Genomic DNA, 15975 nt, shown 5'->3' with positions numbered 1-15975 from the left:
ACAAGGTATGCTAAATTGTTCAAACAAGTTCGGACAAGATTCAACTTTGTACAGGATGTGTTGTATGTTCCAAAATTGGAAAGCAGATTATTATCTGTGAAACGTTTAACAGCAAAATGACTTACAGTAAAATTCAAAGACAATGAGCGTGCAATTATTGCAGGAAATAAGATGATAACCAAGTCAAGGCAGATGAACAATTATATCATTTTGACACACCAAAGGAACAGATGAAGGTATGTACACATGATCACAAAAACTGTATTCACATGTGGAATAGACGTCTAGGACATAGACACCCTGACAGTATAAGGGAACTACAGAGAAAAGAATTGACAAAAGATTTAAAGATATCAGATTGCTCAATTACCATAAGATGTGAATGTTGTATAAAATCCAAAGCCACAAGGATATCTATTCCAAAAGAAAGTGAGATGAAAAGCTAAAGACCACTTGATTTGGTGCATACTGATGTATGTGGACCCATGAAAGTGACTACATCAGGAGGCAATAGATACATGTTGACTTTTATAGACGACTACTCAAGATACACAGTCACATACTTAATTAAGAACAAAAGTGAAGTTTTTGATAAACTTGTAGACTGTGTAACAGGATCAAGTAACACATTTCAAAGGAAGTCAATTGTCATCAGAAGTGATAATGGAGGTGAATTTACAGGTCACAGAATAGAAGACTACTTAAGACAAAATGGAATAGTACACCAGAAAACTGTTCCATACACACCTGAACAAAATGGAGTAGCAGAAAGGAAAAACAGAACTCTAATAGAAATGATAAGATGTATGCTGACGGATTCCAAACTACCAGAGAAATATTGGGGTGAGGCAGCAATGACAGCTACATATCTACAGAACCGACTTTTTTCCAGAAAACTCCATATGAACAGTGGCTAGGTATGAAACCAAATGTCAATCATTTAAAAGTTTTTGGATGTAAAGTTTTTATATTCATTCCAACAGAAAAACGTTCCAAACTCCAAAACAGATCCATAGAAGGAATATTCGTTGGATATAGTGAAAATTGCAAAGGATATAGAATCCTAGATCCCAAAACAGACAGAGTTACGGGGAGTAACAGTGTGACATTCATTGAAGATTTAAATGAAGACATAATGATTTCAGTTGAAACAAAAAGTGAGAAAAACAATAGTGACATAACTGTAGAAATATCTGATGAGAAAGAAGTAGAAATTAATGAAGAACAAAATACTGAAAGTGAAGAATCACAACTACAAACAGACACAGAACCAAGGCGTTCAATGAGAGAGAACCACCAAAACGTCTCTCATACAAGACCAGCATAAAAAAAATCTATGAGCCTACCTCTTGGGAAGACATATCTAAACTTCCTGAAGAAGAAGCTAATAAATGGATAGGAGCAAGAGAAACAGAAATTAAATCCATGCATGATTCAAATACATGGACACTAACAGAGTTGCCAGAAGGAAGAAAAGCCATAGGATGTAAATGGATTTTTAAAGTAAAATACCAAACAGATGGCACAGCTGAAAGATACCAAGCAAGACTCGTAGCTAAAGGGTATTCTCAAAAATATGGAGAAGACTATGATGAGACATTTGCTCCAGTTGTCAAACACACTACAATAAGAACTTTACTTACAGTTGCAGCAATGAAACAGATGGAACTGAGACATCTGGATGTAAAGACAGCTTTTTTGAATGGAGATTTAACAGAAGACATTTACATGGAACAACCTCCAGGATTCAAAGATGAAAGAAATCCAAACAAAGTTTGCAAACTACAGAAAAGCATATATGGTTTAAAGCAAGCAGCTAAAGCGTGGAATGACAAAATCACGGAAGTACTTACAAATGAAAAATTTCAAAGGAGCAAAGCTGATCCGTGCTTGTACACAAAAAGGCTGATTAATAGATGGATTTATGTACTCATATATGTAGATGACATTTTGATTTGTTTTAAACAAGAAAGGGATAAAGAAAACATTCTAAAAATCCTGAAGCAACATTTTGAAATCAAAGACTTGGGAAATGTGAAACAGTACCTAGGAATACAGGTAGAACGAGAAGAAGACGGAAGTTTCCTACTGAATCAAAATCACATGATTCAAGACATAACAGAAACATTTGGATTAAAGGATGCAAAAACAGTAAAGTCTCCAATGGAAACTAATTATCTCAAAGAGATGAAGAGTGAACAAAATATGGTACCAAATAATGAAGAATACGGAACAGCAATAGGAAAACTACTGTATCTAGCGACCGTTACAAGACCAGACATCGCAGCAGCAGTAGGAATCCTGAGTAGAAAGGTATCAAAACCAAATAAAGCTGATTGGAGTGCCGTGAAGAGAGTAATGCGTAATTTGAAAAGAACTAGCAATGTTAAGCTGAAATTACCCACAAGTGATAATTGCATTTTAACAGGATATGTTGATGCAGATTGGGCTGGAAATCCAACTGACAGAAGATCTACCAGTGGACATATTTTTTTTCTCTCAGGTGGACCAATAAGTTGGACAAGTAAGAAACAGTCAATTGTGACACTGTCTTCAACAGAAGCAGAATATGTTGCCGCAGCACATGCGAGTCAAGAAGTACTGTGGTTAAGACAATTGTTGACCGAATTAGGATAACAACAGTTGGAACCAACAAAACTGAAAGAGGACAATCAAGGATGTCTTGTTCTTGCTCAGATGGAAAGAGTCAATCCAAGAACCAAGCATATTAATGTGAAATATCATTTCTTGAGAGATCATCAGGAACAAGGAGTCTTGAAGTTAGAGTATTGTCCTACTGAAGAAATGACAGCAGACATCTTCACGAAGGCGTTGAATGCTGATAAACACCAGAGACTAATAAAAAAGTTGGGTTTCATTGAATAAGTCCTTACTGTTGAGAAAGGGTGTTGGCATATGCAACAGATTAGGACTTATTATAAGTGAAAGGAGGACTTTATACTAACCAGACAGCAGATGGCGATAGTGTGTAAAGTTATATGCTTGCTGTAATGTGGGGAGGGAAGCTCTCAATTGTTGGTTGTTTTTACTTCCTGTGGGTTTTTTTCTGTATGTGTTATGTCAGCAGCACACGGACTGTGTGACAATGAATTGTATCTCATGTTTATCCAGTATGAAGTAAATACTGTTTACTCAAGATATCTTGCTGATTGAAGCTCTCGTAAGTACAGCGGTGACTGTAAGAAGATGCACTCTGTGACAAGATTAGGGTGGCAAAACAAGGTTTTAGTATGTGACTCTTTCAACCTTTCCATATCTTTGTTCATTGCTTTAATATATGCCTCAATAACAGGTTGATTTGTAATAGGTACAAAATCACTTTTATTGCTGAATCCATAGTCCTGCAGTCTTAGAGTAGCTGGTCATGTTACTCCCTAGTTTCTTATCACTCCTACCAAACCAATATTTTAATTTGATTGATCTAAAAAATTTAAACATTTCAGTTTCAAGCTTAAACCAATTGATATGAGTGCAATAACTATGTGACAAACCTTTAGCCAACACATTAATCTCATCATCTGTGAGGATTTTGGAAGATAAATTAACTACCAAATTTACTCCTTCTTTCTCATTTGTCTTGGTGGGTTCACCCGAATATTCTGCCGCTTTTCTTTTCTCTCTACGATAGTGTTTCCTTCCTCCCCGTCTAGTTCTTTGTTGTCTTCCTCCACCTCGCTCAACAGACCCTCTAGGAACATGGTTTTGAAAATGTGAAACATTATTATGTACATTAATACAATAATTATAAGATAAATAACCACCTGTCCCAGTACAGTTTTTTTATTCATGGTAGTTCTACCGCCATCTTTTTGCCAATTATAAATGTTCCCCAAAAGATAGTCCTCAGAATCACTATCCCACTTTCATCTTTTTGTATCCTCCAATTCATTTTTGGTAGTTAAGAGGTGTCGATCGGTACTTTTCTTGAATTTAATCCAAGTCTCAGAATCTGATTGTTCCTTTAATTTTTTCTCTGTGTCAGCAATCCTAACATTCAAAACAGCAATGTCACCTTGTAAATACTCCATGTTCAATAACAGAATGTCCATTGCATATTTGTTGGAAAGTGCAAAAAATTTGTCACAAAAAATGTTATTAAAAAATAGATTAGGGCGAATATTGGACCTTAAACCTCTAGGAATTAGTTTGTTTATAAAGTATTCTTTCAATGTCATTAAGTCAAGTTGAAAAGTCAATAGCCTTTTGGTGTCAAGACCATACTTGCGTTTCAATCTGAAGGTGATGTTTTATTCAGGAATGTTGCCTCTCCTTCTATTCCTCCCAGGATCCTCTCCTCGTCCTCCATGCTGTAGCAGAACACATCGGGCAAATCCAAATCTCCACTTGCAGTGGCCATACTTGCAAAACCTGTGCACGCTTAAGCAGGTAATAGTCAAAAAAAGGTGAATCAAAAGCAGCACAAAAAAATGGAAAAAAGGTGCAAAGCCCCCCAGGTACACACCAGTCCTATGTATATCCACAAAGTGATTGGAGGCAGCACACACATGAATGATGAAAAAATTGATTAGCAGTAATTAATACAACATATACATTTTAGACATGATACAGATACAATCAATACATCATTTATCATGATTTATACAATGTGTACAATATATAAAGTGCAAAAGTGCTAAGAAGATATAAAAAAATCATCATTATAAAAATCATTTCTATTCATAAATAATTGATCATAGTCACTGGCTGTACATATTTAAATAACCACATGACTCACCCCATAGTGTAAACATGAGAAGCGCCAAAATCTCAGCGTCCCTACTATCTCTATTGCGCATGTCCGGAATGAATATAATAGTTCAGTTCAGAGTTCAGTTAACAAGACAACGGAGAACAGGTCGTTTTCCTTGCCTCAATTGTATTAATTGTTCATTTTTACAGAAAGGCAATCAGTTTCAGCCTTCTAATGGTGGGTAGATTTACTCTATAAATCATTTTTTAACATGCTCATCAAATTATGTTATTTATCTATTACAGTGTCCCTGTAATTTTACGTTGGGGAGACTACACTAGATTTTTGAATTAGACTCAATCAGCATAGATATACAATTTGGAAAAAAAGACTTGACTTACTGTAGCGCCGGCGTCCCTGCCCTCTGCTAGGCAGGGACGCTGTTCCCCTCACCCCTCTGCTCCGAGCCCGGCGTCCTCCTCCCGCTCTGCTGGCAGCGCGCGCTCCTTCCCGGCCACTGTGCTTAGGGCGCGCGCGCGCGCTCCCTCCCTCTTAAAGGGACCGCGCGCGCCGTCCTAAGGAGTCCCCGGCCAATGGCCGGAGGACTTCACCATATATAAGGCACCTCCTCCAAAATGGAGGTGCCCGAGCAATGTTGTTGCACTGTTCACTACTCTGCTTCAGCCCTCAGGTCCCGTTGCCAGTTACCTGCCAGATTCCTGCCAGTTTGCTGTCTGATTCCTGCCTGATATTCTGCTTACCTGCCTGCTAGCCTAAGGTCCGACGGTCTGCCTACCGACTCCTGTCAGTCTGTCTAAGGACCAGCTTGCCCGCTCACCTGGGAGCGCTCCCCTGCTACCTGCCTGCTAGCCTGAGGTCCGACGGTCTGCCCTCCAACTCCTGTCAGTCTGTCTATGGACCAGCTTGCCCGCTCACCTGGGAGCGCACATCTGCTACCTGCCTGCTAGCCTACCTGGAGGCTCCGCCGTCACGTGCTGTGACCACCTGCCATTCTAGAGACTCCTGCCCGCTCACCTGGGAGCGCACACCTGCTACCTGCCTGCTAGCCTACCTGGAGGCTCCGCCGTCACGTGCTGTGACCACCTGCCATTCCAGAGACTCCTGCCCGCTCACCTGGGAGCGCACACCTGTTACCTGCCTGCTAGCCTACCTGGAGGCTCCGCCGTCACGTGCTGTGACCACCTGCCATTCCAGAGACTCTCGCTTGCTCACCTGGGAGCACACATCTACCATCTGCCTGCTAGCCTACCTGGAGGCTCTGCCATCACAGGTCGTACCTACCCTTTACCCAGAGACTGCCCCGGTCACTTGCCGTGACCTCCTGTCCGTTCATCCAGAGACTGCCCCGGTCACTTGCCGTGACCTCCTGTCCGTTCATCCAGAGACTGCCCCGGTCACTTGCCGTGACCTCCTGCCCGTTCATCCAGAGACTGCCCCGGTCACTTGCCGTGACCTCCTGCCCGTTCATCCAGAGACTGCCCCGGTCACTTGCCGTGACCTCCAGCCCGTTCACTCAGAGACTGTCTCGGTCACCTGCTGTGACTGCCTGCCCATCTTCCCTGGTCGCCACCCGCTCCCTTACAAGGACCGCCCCCTTGTATAGTAGCTCAGAGGTTCCGCCTCCCAGACCCGTTACAGTTTGCTCGGGCCATGGAACCCGGTGGCACCCAAGCTCCCTCACTCTCGGACCTATGTCATGAACTGTCCCGTCAGAGGTCCCAACAGGAGTCCATCCTGGGTCACCTGCGGAATGTCAATACTCGCCTGGACACTCTGACTGCTCCACCAGCAACCACCGCCAGAGCCATGACTCGCAGTCCGGCAGCTCCGCTGCCCACCAATACTATGGTATCCTACCCCGGCCCCCGGCTTTCTGCACCTCCTCGCTTCGGAGGCGACTCCGCTCAGGCTCGGGGCTTTATAAATCAGTGCACCCTGCACTTTGAACTCCTGTCCCACCAGTTTAACTCCGACCGGGCCAAAATTGCCTTCATCATGTCCCATCTCACCGGGGAGGCCCTGGCCTGGCTAAATCCTCTATGGGAGAGAGGAGACCCCCTGGTGTCCGACTTGCCTGCCTTTCTCACGGCTTTCCGGAAAGTCTTCGACGAACCTGGACGGAAGACCTCATCCGCATCATCTCTGCTACGCCTCCGTCAGGGAAGTCTCACCGTGGGCCAATATGCCATACGGTTCCGTACCCTTGCCTCGGAGCTGGCCTGGGATAACGACGCTCTGGTATCTGTCTTCTGGGAGGGTCTGTCCGGCCGTATTAAAGATGAACGTCGAGACATTCCTACCACTCTCGATGACCTAATAACTCTTGCACCCGGATTGACCTACGGTTCCAGGAGCGTGCCAAAGAAGTCACCCGTGAGAGAAGGTTTCCACGTCTAGCTCCTACTTTTCAGAAATCCGTCACTCCCTCCGTTTCTCCCCAGGTACACTCTCCTGAGCCTATGCAGGTCGACCAGACCAAGATGGTCAAAACCCGTCAGGACTTACGCCGTGCCGAGGGGAGCTGCTTCTACTGTGGCAGTAAGGAGCACCGGATCCGTACCTGCCCGGAGAGGTCGGGAAACGCCTGTGTCTAGGTTCGCTCAGAGAGGTCGACCTAGACAAGAATAAATCCTCTCCATCTCTGCTGCTGTCAGTCTCAATTATCTGCGGGGAGAATCGTTATTTCGAACTAGCCCAACTTGACTCTGGAGCGGCCGGGAATCTTATTTCACAGGCCCTGGTAGAAAAATACCGCATTCCCACCAAACCTCTGGCTATACCATTATCTGTCGCTGCTGTGGATGGGGGCCTCTTACCACGTCCCATCCAACTCATCACCGAATCCGTAACTCTGCAGGTGGGAATGCTGCATTCTGAGAGCATCTCTTTTCATGTTCTGCCTGGACTCTCTCACGCCCTCTTACTAGGTCTACCTTGGCTCCAGAGATATGCACCCGTGCTTGACTGGCAGACCGGAGAAGTCCTTCGCTGGGGACAGGACTGTCATAAGACTTGTTTGGTTCCTGTTCATCCCGCCCGTCCTTCTCCTACCCCAACTAATCTACCTGGACTTCCGATTCCCTATTGGTCATTTGCTGATGTCTTTAATAAAAAGGAGGCAGAGACATTACCCCCTCATAGACCATACGACTGTCCTATCGACCTGTTACCCGGTACTACGCCTCCCCGTGGGCGTATTTACCCATTGTCCGCTGCTGAGACCCGGTCGATGTCCGAATATATTGAGGAGAATTTGGCCAGGGGATTCATCCGGAAATCTACCTCCCCGGCGGGAGCAGGCTTCTTTTTCGTAAAAAAGAAGGACGGCTCTCTCCGTCCCTGTATAGACTATAGAGGCCTTAACCAGATCACGGTGAAGAATAAGTACCCCCTTCCGCTCATTCCAGAATTATTTGATCGTCTGAGGGGGGCTAGAATCTTCACCAAACTGGACCTCCGTGGGGCGTACAACCTGGTCCGTATCCGTCAAGGGGATGAATGGAAGACTGCATTCAACACCCGGGACGGCCACTATGAATATCTGGTAATGCCCTTTGGTCTCTGTAACGCTCCTGCCGTCTTTCAAGAGTTGGTCAATGACATCTTCCGGGACCTTCTCTACTCCTGCGTAGTGGTGTACCTGGACGACATCTTGGTCTTCTCTCCGGATCTCCAGACTCACCGGAGAGACGTTCGTCAGGTCCTGCTCAGGCTCAGGCAGAATCACCTCTTCGCTAAATATGAGAAGTGCCTCTTTGAGCAGACCTCGCTTCCGTTTTTGGGCTACATTATTTCTCAGACCGGCCTTCGAATGGATCCAGAGAAACTGTCTGCCATCGAGAAATGGCCCCGACCGGAGGGGTTGAAGGCCATTCAGCGGTTCCTGGGCTTCGCCAACTACTACCGCCTCTTCATACCGCACTTCTCTTCCCGGACTGCCCCAATTTCCGCGCTCACCCGTAAGGGCACTAATCCCAGAGAGTGGCCGCCCGAAGCAGAGGAGGCCTTTCCTTAAAACAGGCCTTCTCTTCCGCCCCGGTGCTGCATCGCCCCGATGGCAACAAGCAGTTCTTCCTGGAGGTTGACGCCTCCTCCTCTGGAGCCGGAGCGGTACTTACCCAAAAATCATCTTCCGGGAGAATGGTAACTTGTGGCTTCTTCTCCAAACTCTTCTCCTCTTCTGAGCGCAACTATTCCATAGGAGATCGAGAGTAATTGGCCATCAAGCTGGCATTGGAGGAGTGGCGTTACCTGCTCGAAGGGGCTCTTCACCCGGTAATAATTTACACTGACCACAAGAACTTGGCTTACCTCCAGCATGCCCAGAGACTTAACCCGCGCCAAGCCCGGTGGTCCTTGTTTTTTGCTCGCTTTGATTTTATTCTTCATTTTCGCCCGGCTGACAAAAACATCAAGGCGGACGCCTTGTCCCGATCCTTTCTGGTGTCTGATCTCGAGGAGGAACCGAAACACATCATCGATCCCGCCAGAGTAATGCAGGTGCGTCCCGTGAGTCTAAATCGTCTCCCTCCCGGTAAGACGTTCGTATCAGTACCTGATCGGGAGAAGATCCTACACTGGGGTCACTCGTCTAAACTAGCTGGCCACGCCGGTCAGAAAAAGACCCTCCAGCTTATTACCCGGCACTACTGGTGGCCTACCCTGCACAAGGACGTAATTGACTTTGTTTCTGCCTGTGTGTCCTGCGCCCGCAACAAGGTTCCGAGACATCTGCCAGCCGGTCGCCTCCTTCCGCTCCCAGTACCTGCTGCCCCCTGGCAGCATATAGCAATGGACTTTATAACTGATCTCCCCGTCTCTGCCGGTTGTACGGTCATTTGGGTGGTCGCTGACCGCTTTTCCAAGATGGCTCATTTCGTTCCCCTGCTAGGCCTCCCGTCTGCACCCGAGCTGGCTAAAGACTTTATCCGCCACATCTTCCGTCTTCATGGCCTGCCCCTCCACATCGTGTCGGATCGTGGGGTACAGTTCACCTCACGCTTCTGGAGAGCCACTTGTAAACTGCTAGACGTCACCCTGAACTTCTCCTCCGCTTACCACCCACAGTCTAATGGTCAAGTGGAGCGGATCAATCAGAACCTGACCAGTTACCTCCGGCACTTTGTTAATGCCCACCATTCAGACTGGGTGGATCTCCTGCCATGGGCCGAATTTTCTTACAACAATCACGAGAGCGAATCTTCCTCCAAATCCCCGTTTTTTGTTGTCTTCGGTCAGCATCCTCTGATCCCATTTCCCGTCTCCACCTCGGTGGACAATCCGGCTGCGGAATCTCTTGTTAACAAATTTTCCTCCATATGGGAGAGTACCCGATCCGCACTCCTTCTGTCATCCGAGCGTATGAAAAGACATGCTGACAAAAAACGTCTGGATCCTCCTCAATTCCATCCAGGGGATAAGGTCTGGCTCTCGTCCAAGTATGTCCGGCTCAAGATTCCTTCCTCTAAGTTAGGGCCTCGGTTCATCGGTCCTCTGGAGGTCATCAGTCAGATCAACCCGGTGGCCTATAAATTGAAACTCCCGGCCAACTTGCGGATCCCTAACTCCTTCCATGTATCTCTCCTCAAACCTGTGGTACTTAACTCTTTTTCCAAGTCTACAGGTACGCCTCCTGCTCCGGTTTCCGCTGAAAACGAATTTGAGGTAGAGAACATTCTAGCCACCAAAAGGGTAAGAGGGAAGACCTTTTTTCTAGTAGATTGGAAGGGGTTTGGTCCTGAAGAGAGAACGTGGGAGCCCCGGAAGAACATCCATGCCCCTCTCATCCAAGCTAAATTTCTCTCTGGCCTAAAAAAGGGGGGGCCTAAAGGGGGGGGTACTGTAGCGCCGGCGTCCCTGCCCTCTGCTAGGCAGGGACGCTGTTCCCCTCACCCCTCTGCTCCGAGCCCGGCGTCCTCCTCCCGCTCTGCTGGCAGCGCGCGCTCCTTCCCGGCCACTGTGCTTAGGGCGCGCGCGCTCCCTCCCTCTTAAAGGGGCCGCGCGCGCCGTCCTAAGGAGTCCCCGGCCAATGGCCGGAGGACTTCACCATATATAAGGCACCTCCTCCAAAATGGAAGTGCCCGAGCAATGTTGTTGCACTGTTCACTACTCTGCTTCAGCCCTCAGGTCCCGTTGCCAGTTACCTGCCAGATTCCTGCCAGTTTGCTGTCTGATTCCTGCCTGATATTCTGCTTACCTGCCTGCTAGCCTAAGGTCCGACGGTCTGCCTACCGACTCCTGTCAGTCTGTCTAAGGACCAGCTTGCCCGCTCACCTGGGAGCGCTCCCCTGCTACCTGCCTGCTAGCCTGAGGTCCGACGGTCTGCCCTCCAACTCCTGTCAGTCTGTCTATGGACCAGCTTGCCCGCTCACCTGGGAGCGCACATCTGCTACCTGCCTGCTAGCCTACCTGGAGGCTCCGCCGTCACGTGCTGTGACCACCTGCCATTCCAGAGACTCCTGCCCGCTCACCTGGGAGCGCACACCTGCTACCTGCCTGCTAGCCTACCTGGAGGCTCCGCCGTCACGTGCTGTGACCACCTGCCATTCCAGAGACTCCTGCCCGCTCACCTGGGAGTGCACACCTGTTACCTGCCTGCTAGCCTACCTGGAGGCTCCGCCGTCACGTGCTGTGACCACCTGCCATTCCAGAGACTCTCGCTTGCTCACCTGGGAGCACACATCTACCATCTGCCTGCTAGCCTACCTGGAGGCTCTGCCATCACAGGTCGTACCTACCCTTTACCCAGAGACTGCCCCGGTCACTTGCCGTGACCTCCTGTCCGTTCATCCAGAGACTGCCCCGGTCACTTGCCGTGACCTCCTGCCCGTTCATCCAGAGACTGCCCCGGTCACTTGCCGTGACCTCCTGCCCGTTCATCCAGAGACTGCCCCGGTCACTTGCCGTGACCTCCAGCCCGTTCACTCAGAGACTGTCCCGGTCACCTGCTGTGACTGCCTGCCCGTCTTCCCTGGTCGCCACCCGCTCCCTTACAAGGACCGCCCCCTTGTATAGTAGCTCAGAGGTTCCGCCTCCCAGACCCGTTACACTTACCTATTCCAAAACATTTTACTGAGCTGCAACACTCAGAGAAACATTTGAAATGTATAATTATTGATCACATACCACACTTGAGATGGGGTGGAGACAGGGTCCATTTGTTGAAAATCAGAGAATTGGAATGGATTAAGAGACTTAAAACATTAAAACCCAATGGATTAAATGTTGATTATAAATTGAGTGTAACTATTTAGGGATGTTTGCTTGCCTTTTCCTCCTTGTGATTATCTCTTAGTCATACATGATGTGGTTATTTTATAGAATTCTAATTAATATTTTATTATTAATTTTTCTTATTTTTCTTTATAGATCTACCACCACTGTCTGATGTTTGAGGACATGATTCATCCCTATCAAAATGAATGGTTTTTATACTTTATCTAAAATAGCGCAATGTTTGTATAGGAATATGATGATAAAAGACATGAATTGGGCGCCATATGATAAAATCTTCTTCTTAATATATGAATTTATACAATATACTGAGGGGTTGATACACAATTATTTATGGGAGTATATGGACAATTGGGTAGCCTGTGTCATGAGGGGTTGAGATTGGTGCCCTTTTGGGTACTTGTCTCCCATCTCAGTAATGCCACTGGGTTGCCATCCCCAGCTAATGGGGGCATTCCCATGCCTCTCAGGCTCAAATATCTGTGACTCATACCTTTAAATGAGTGCAAGACTTAGTTATAGTGTGCACTTTAGCACTGCGTTCCCTGCAGTTTTATAATACAGGGTGTTCCAAAAGTAGGTGGACAGAAAGTGTAATGAGGTTATGAAGGGGGGAGATTTATCAAACATGGTATAAAGTGAAACTGGCTCAGTTGCCCTTAGCAACCAATCAGATTCCACTTTTCATTCCTCACAGACTCTTTGGAAAATGAAAGGTGGAATCTGATTGGTTGCTAAGGACAACTGACCCAGTTTCACAGATCTAGTTTTCACAGATAGATCTCCCCCAAATCTGTTTTCTTTTCAGATAATTCAGATAACACATAATGTCAAAAAATTTAAATACAGATCAAAGAAAATGCATTTTAACAGAGTATTGGAAATCTCAAAATGCTGAAACCGTTAGAGAAAATTGGGTTGAAACATTTGGTACTCAAGCCCCAAAGAGACAAACCATTTACCGCATTCGTGACAAATTCAATGCCACTGGCTCAATCATTAATGATCCAAAAACTGGTCGACCCAAAACAGTCTGTACAGAAAATAATAAACAACCAAAAAAGTCCACCAGAAGAGCCTCTTTGGAATTGGGAATTTCACGAGCTTCTATCATGCGAATCCTGAAATCTATTGAGTGGAAAGCTTATCGTCCACGTCTAATTCATGGTTTAATGGAGGATGATCCAGACAGGCGGCTGCAATTTAGTGTTTGATAAATCTCCCCCTTCATAACCTTATTACACTTTCTGTCCACCTACTTTTGGACCACCCTGTATATATAGGCGCATTGCGCGTTCTGACATAGTGAGATTTGGGTGAGTTGCCCTTAATAAACATGGATGCCCAGGCTACAAGTCTGTCGATGACTGCAGTGAGGGATGTGTTGACGCCTCCTCAAGCATGCGCGGTCTGTTTCATATAGGTCTCTAAGACGGTGCCGGCATTTCCGGTCTTTGGAATGCAATTGCGCTCCAGAACTATTATATTCCTTCTGTACATGTGCAGTAGAGATAGTAGGGACGCTGAGATTTGGCGCTTCTCATGTTTACACTATGGGGTGAGTCATGTGGTTATTTAAATATGTATAGCTGGTGACTATGATCAATTATGAATAGAAATGATTTTTATAATGATGACTTGAATTTTTTTTTGTCTTCTTAGCACTTTTGCACTTTATATATTGTACACAATGTATGAATCATGATAAATGTTGTATTGATTGTATCTGCATCATGTCTAAAATGTATATGTTGTATTAATTACTGCTAATCAATTTGTGTGATTAAGCAGGTTTAAATACTTGGCACATTGCACTTTCACATTGCTTGAGAAAGGTCCACATTTTTGGACCGAAACGTTGCTCCAGCCACATGTGCTATTAAAAGACAATTTTTTCATCATTCATCTGTGTGCTGCCTCCAATCTCTTTGTGGATATAATAATTTTTAGTTTTTTAGGGGCCAATATATTCCCCATAGTTTTATAATTAGGAGACAAAAGTACACCCAAGTAAAATGGTCAATTTGAACATTTTCAGTATGAATATTTATAGTTTGACATTTATTGATCCTAGTATATTAAACTCTGATTCACCTAACCATATACATAAAACCAGACTGATTAGTATGAAAACAATTAACAAATATTAAAGTTTGAGAGTCCTCTGTGACTCTCAAGTTTTAATATTTTTCTATCTACTGGCTAACACGCTACAAAGATATATTTTTTCTGTGTATAAAAAGGAAGTTAGGCGTTTCTTTTTCAACGCATACATGTGGATGTATTATGGCAATCTATCACTAGAGGGCACCAGTGCTTAATCATTCACTCAACGTTAGTATTTCAGCAAAGTATCTTTATATAATTTTACTGATAAATTATATCAATAGGTAGAGCACATTTTCCTATCTTTTCTTTTTTATATATTATGTCAACATGGACTGTCTCAATTAGCACTTAACCCCTTATTGACCAACTGTCACCCTCGGGTCAGGAGATCCGCCAGCCAGACCGTGCAATGCGATGCTATCGTCGTCCATGTTTTACGGCCGACTGACTGCGCCCTTAGAGCCATACATTTTTTTCATCCACGTGGTGTAACAGTAATGTCGGCTTCCCTGCATGTTCCCTCTCCCTCCTCCCAGCAGGGACGTCGACATACTCCATGCCCCGGCTGCTCAGTGGTGTCTCTGTTCCCTAGGCCAGGTCTCCCAGTGGCATGCCTAGTGCCCGTGGTCTCTGATTCTTAAAGGAGCAGCACACACGCTTTGAAAATACCCCCAGCCAATATTTGGGAAGCTGCTAGTATTTAACCCCTTTCCGACGAGGTCAGTAATAGTTTGTAGCTGCGTCCTGGGCCTTATGGACCAGCTACGTACTATTACACAGAATGCGATCGCGCCCGCACACAAGTGGTGCAGGGCGATCGCCACCGGGTGTCAGCTCTGACAATCACAGCTGACACACGGTGCTATGTGCTGGGAGTGGTCCTGCACCACCCCCAGCACATTAACTCCTGAAATGCTGTGATCGAAGTCGATCGCAGCATTCTGGTGGCTAGGGGAGATAAGCGCTGCTTACTCACCTCTTCTCCGGCATCCCGCGCTGTCTGTGCCGGGTCCTGGATGTTGTCATTGTGACCCGATGTTGTCATGACGACATCCGGGTCACCAGACAGCAGGACGTTAGGTAGATCGTCTAACTAACTTGTGTGCAGGGGCTGCAGCCTGCATAGCATAGAGATTAGTGTTGAGTCACCCCCGTAGTGTTCGAGTTCGGTTCGTCGAACACCCGTATGTTCGCCGAACTGTTCGTCGAACTGTTCGTCGAACACCTTCGAAAACCGTTAAAACCAATGGCAGGCAAACAAAAACACATAGAAACACATAGAAAACACCTTCAAAGGTGTCCAAAAGCTGACAAACTGCTCAGAAGACACAACTAACACATGGAAAAGTGACAAGTACATATAGTCATGCGAAAAGAAAAGAGGTGGAGGAGTAAAAGGAGGGGGAGACACAGATACAGGCATGTCATGCCCTTCTAAAACCAAAAAAGTGCAAAGCCGACACGGCCAGTCCGTTCCTGCCCGTGCGACCTCCGTGTCGCCGGGTTTGTGCCAGAGCTGTGGTGGACCCTGACGGCCAGCCCCCCTCTCCCAATACTGGTGCCTGTCCGCTGGTGGGTCGAGCGAGCCCCCCTGTGGTGGAGGCAGGTCTAAGCTTTTTAATTTAAATTGTCTCTCTAATTTGAATGAATACACTTTAAATCCTTTTACAAGGATCTATTGGAGGGCAAGTCTCATGCCAGCAGCCGCGTAATTCCAGCTCCAGTAGCGTCCACTAAAGCTGCTGCAGTTAAACAGCTTTTATAAGGATCGAGCTCGGCGGTCCACCGCAAGGCGTCCTACCGCCAGTCCCAGCCCCTATGCCTTGGGGTGCCTCCCCGATGCTCTTCACTGAGTGTCCTGGGGGCCCGAACCATTTCCTTTGAAAAAATTAAGTGTCCAA

At 46.3% G+C, this 15975-nt stretch overlaps 1 protein-coding gene and 1 long non-coding RNA gene across 2 annotated transcripts in view; one reads left to right on the top strand and one right to left on the bottom strand.

Moving 5' to 3' along the window:
- Positions 1-3576: 3576 nt before the first annotated feature.
- Positions 3577-15975, bottom strand: part of LOC141252800 (uncharacterized) — a 139412-nt gene continuing 127013 nt past the window's right edge. The window contains exons 3-4 of the long non-coding RNA XR_012314115.1: positions 4243-4398; positions 3577-3709 (exon numbers count right to left, since the gene is read on the bottom strand). This is a non-coding gene — a long non-coding RNA (uncharacterized lncRNA). The remainder of the gene's footprint in view (positions 3710-4242; positions 4399-15975) is intronic.
- The window catches only part of UPK3B (uroplakin 3B), a 165022-nt gene continuing 162426 nt past the window's right edge, over positions 13380-15975 (top strand). The window contains exon 1 of the mRNA XM_073670560.1: positions 13380-13523. Within this exon, the coding sequence (XP_073526661.1) occupies positions 13519-13523 (5 nt within the window). The 5' untranslated portion in view covers positions 13380-13518. The remainder of the gene's footprint in view (positions 13524-15975) is intronic.

This window comes from Phyllobates terribilis, unplaced genomic scaffold (genome assembly GCF_046119375.1).
Source record: "Phyllobates terribilis strain yellow unplaced genomic scaffold, ASM4611937v1 Scaffold_2__4_contigs__length_985480577, whole genome shotgun sequence".
In the NCBI taxonomy this organism is placed as follows: domain Eukaryota; kingdom Metazoa; phylum Chordata; class Amphibia; order Anura; family Dendrobatidae; genus Phyllobates; species Phyllobates terribilis.
The sequence above is the reverse complement of the archived record's forward strand: the minus strand, read 5'-3'. Positions and strand labels throughout refer to the sequence as shown.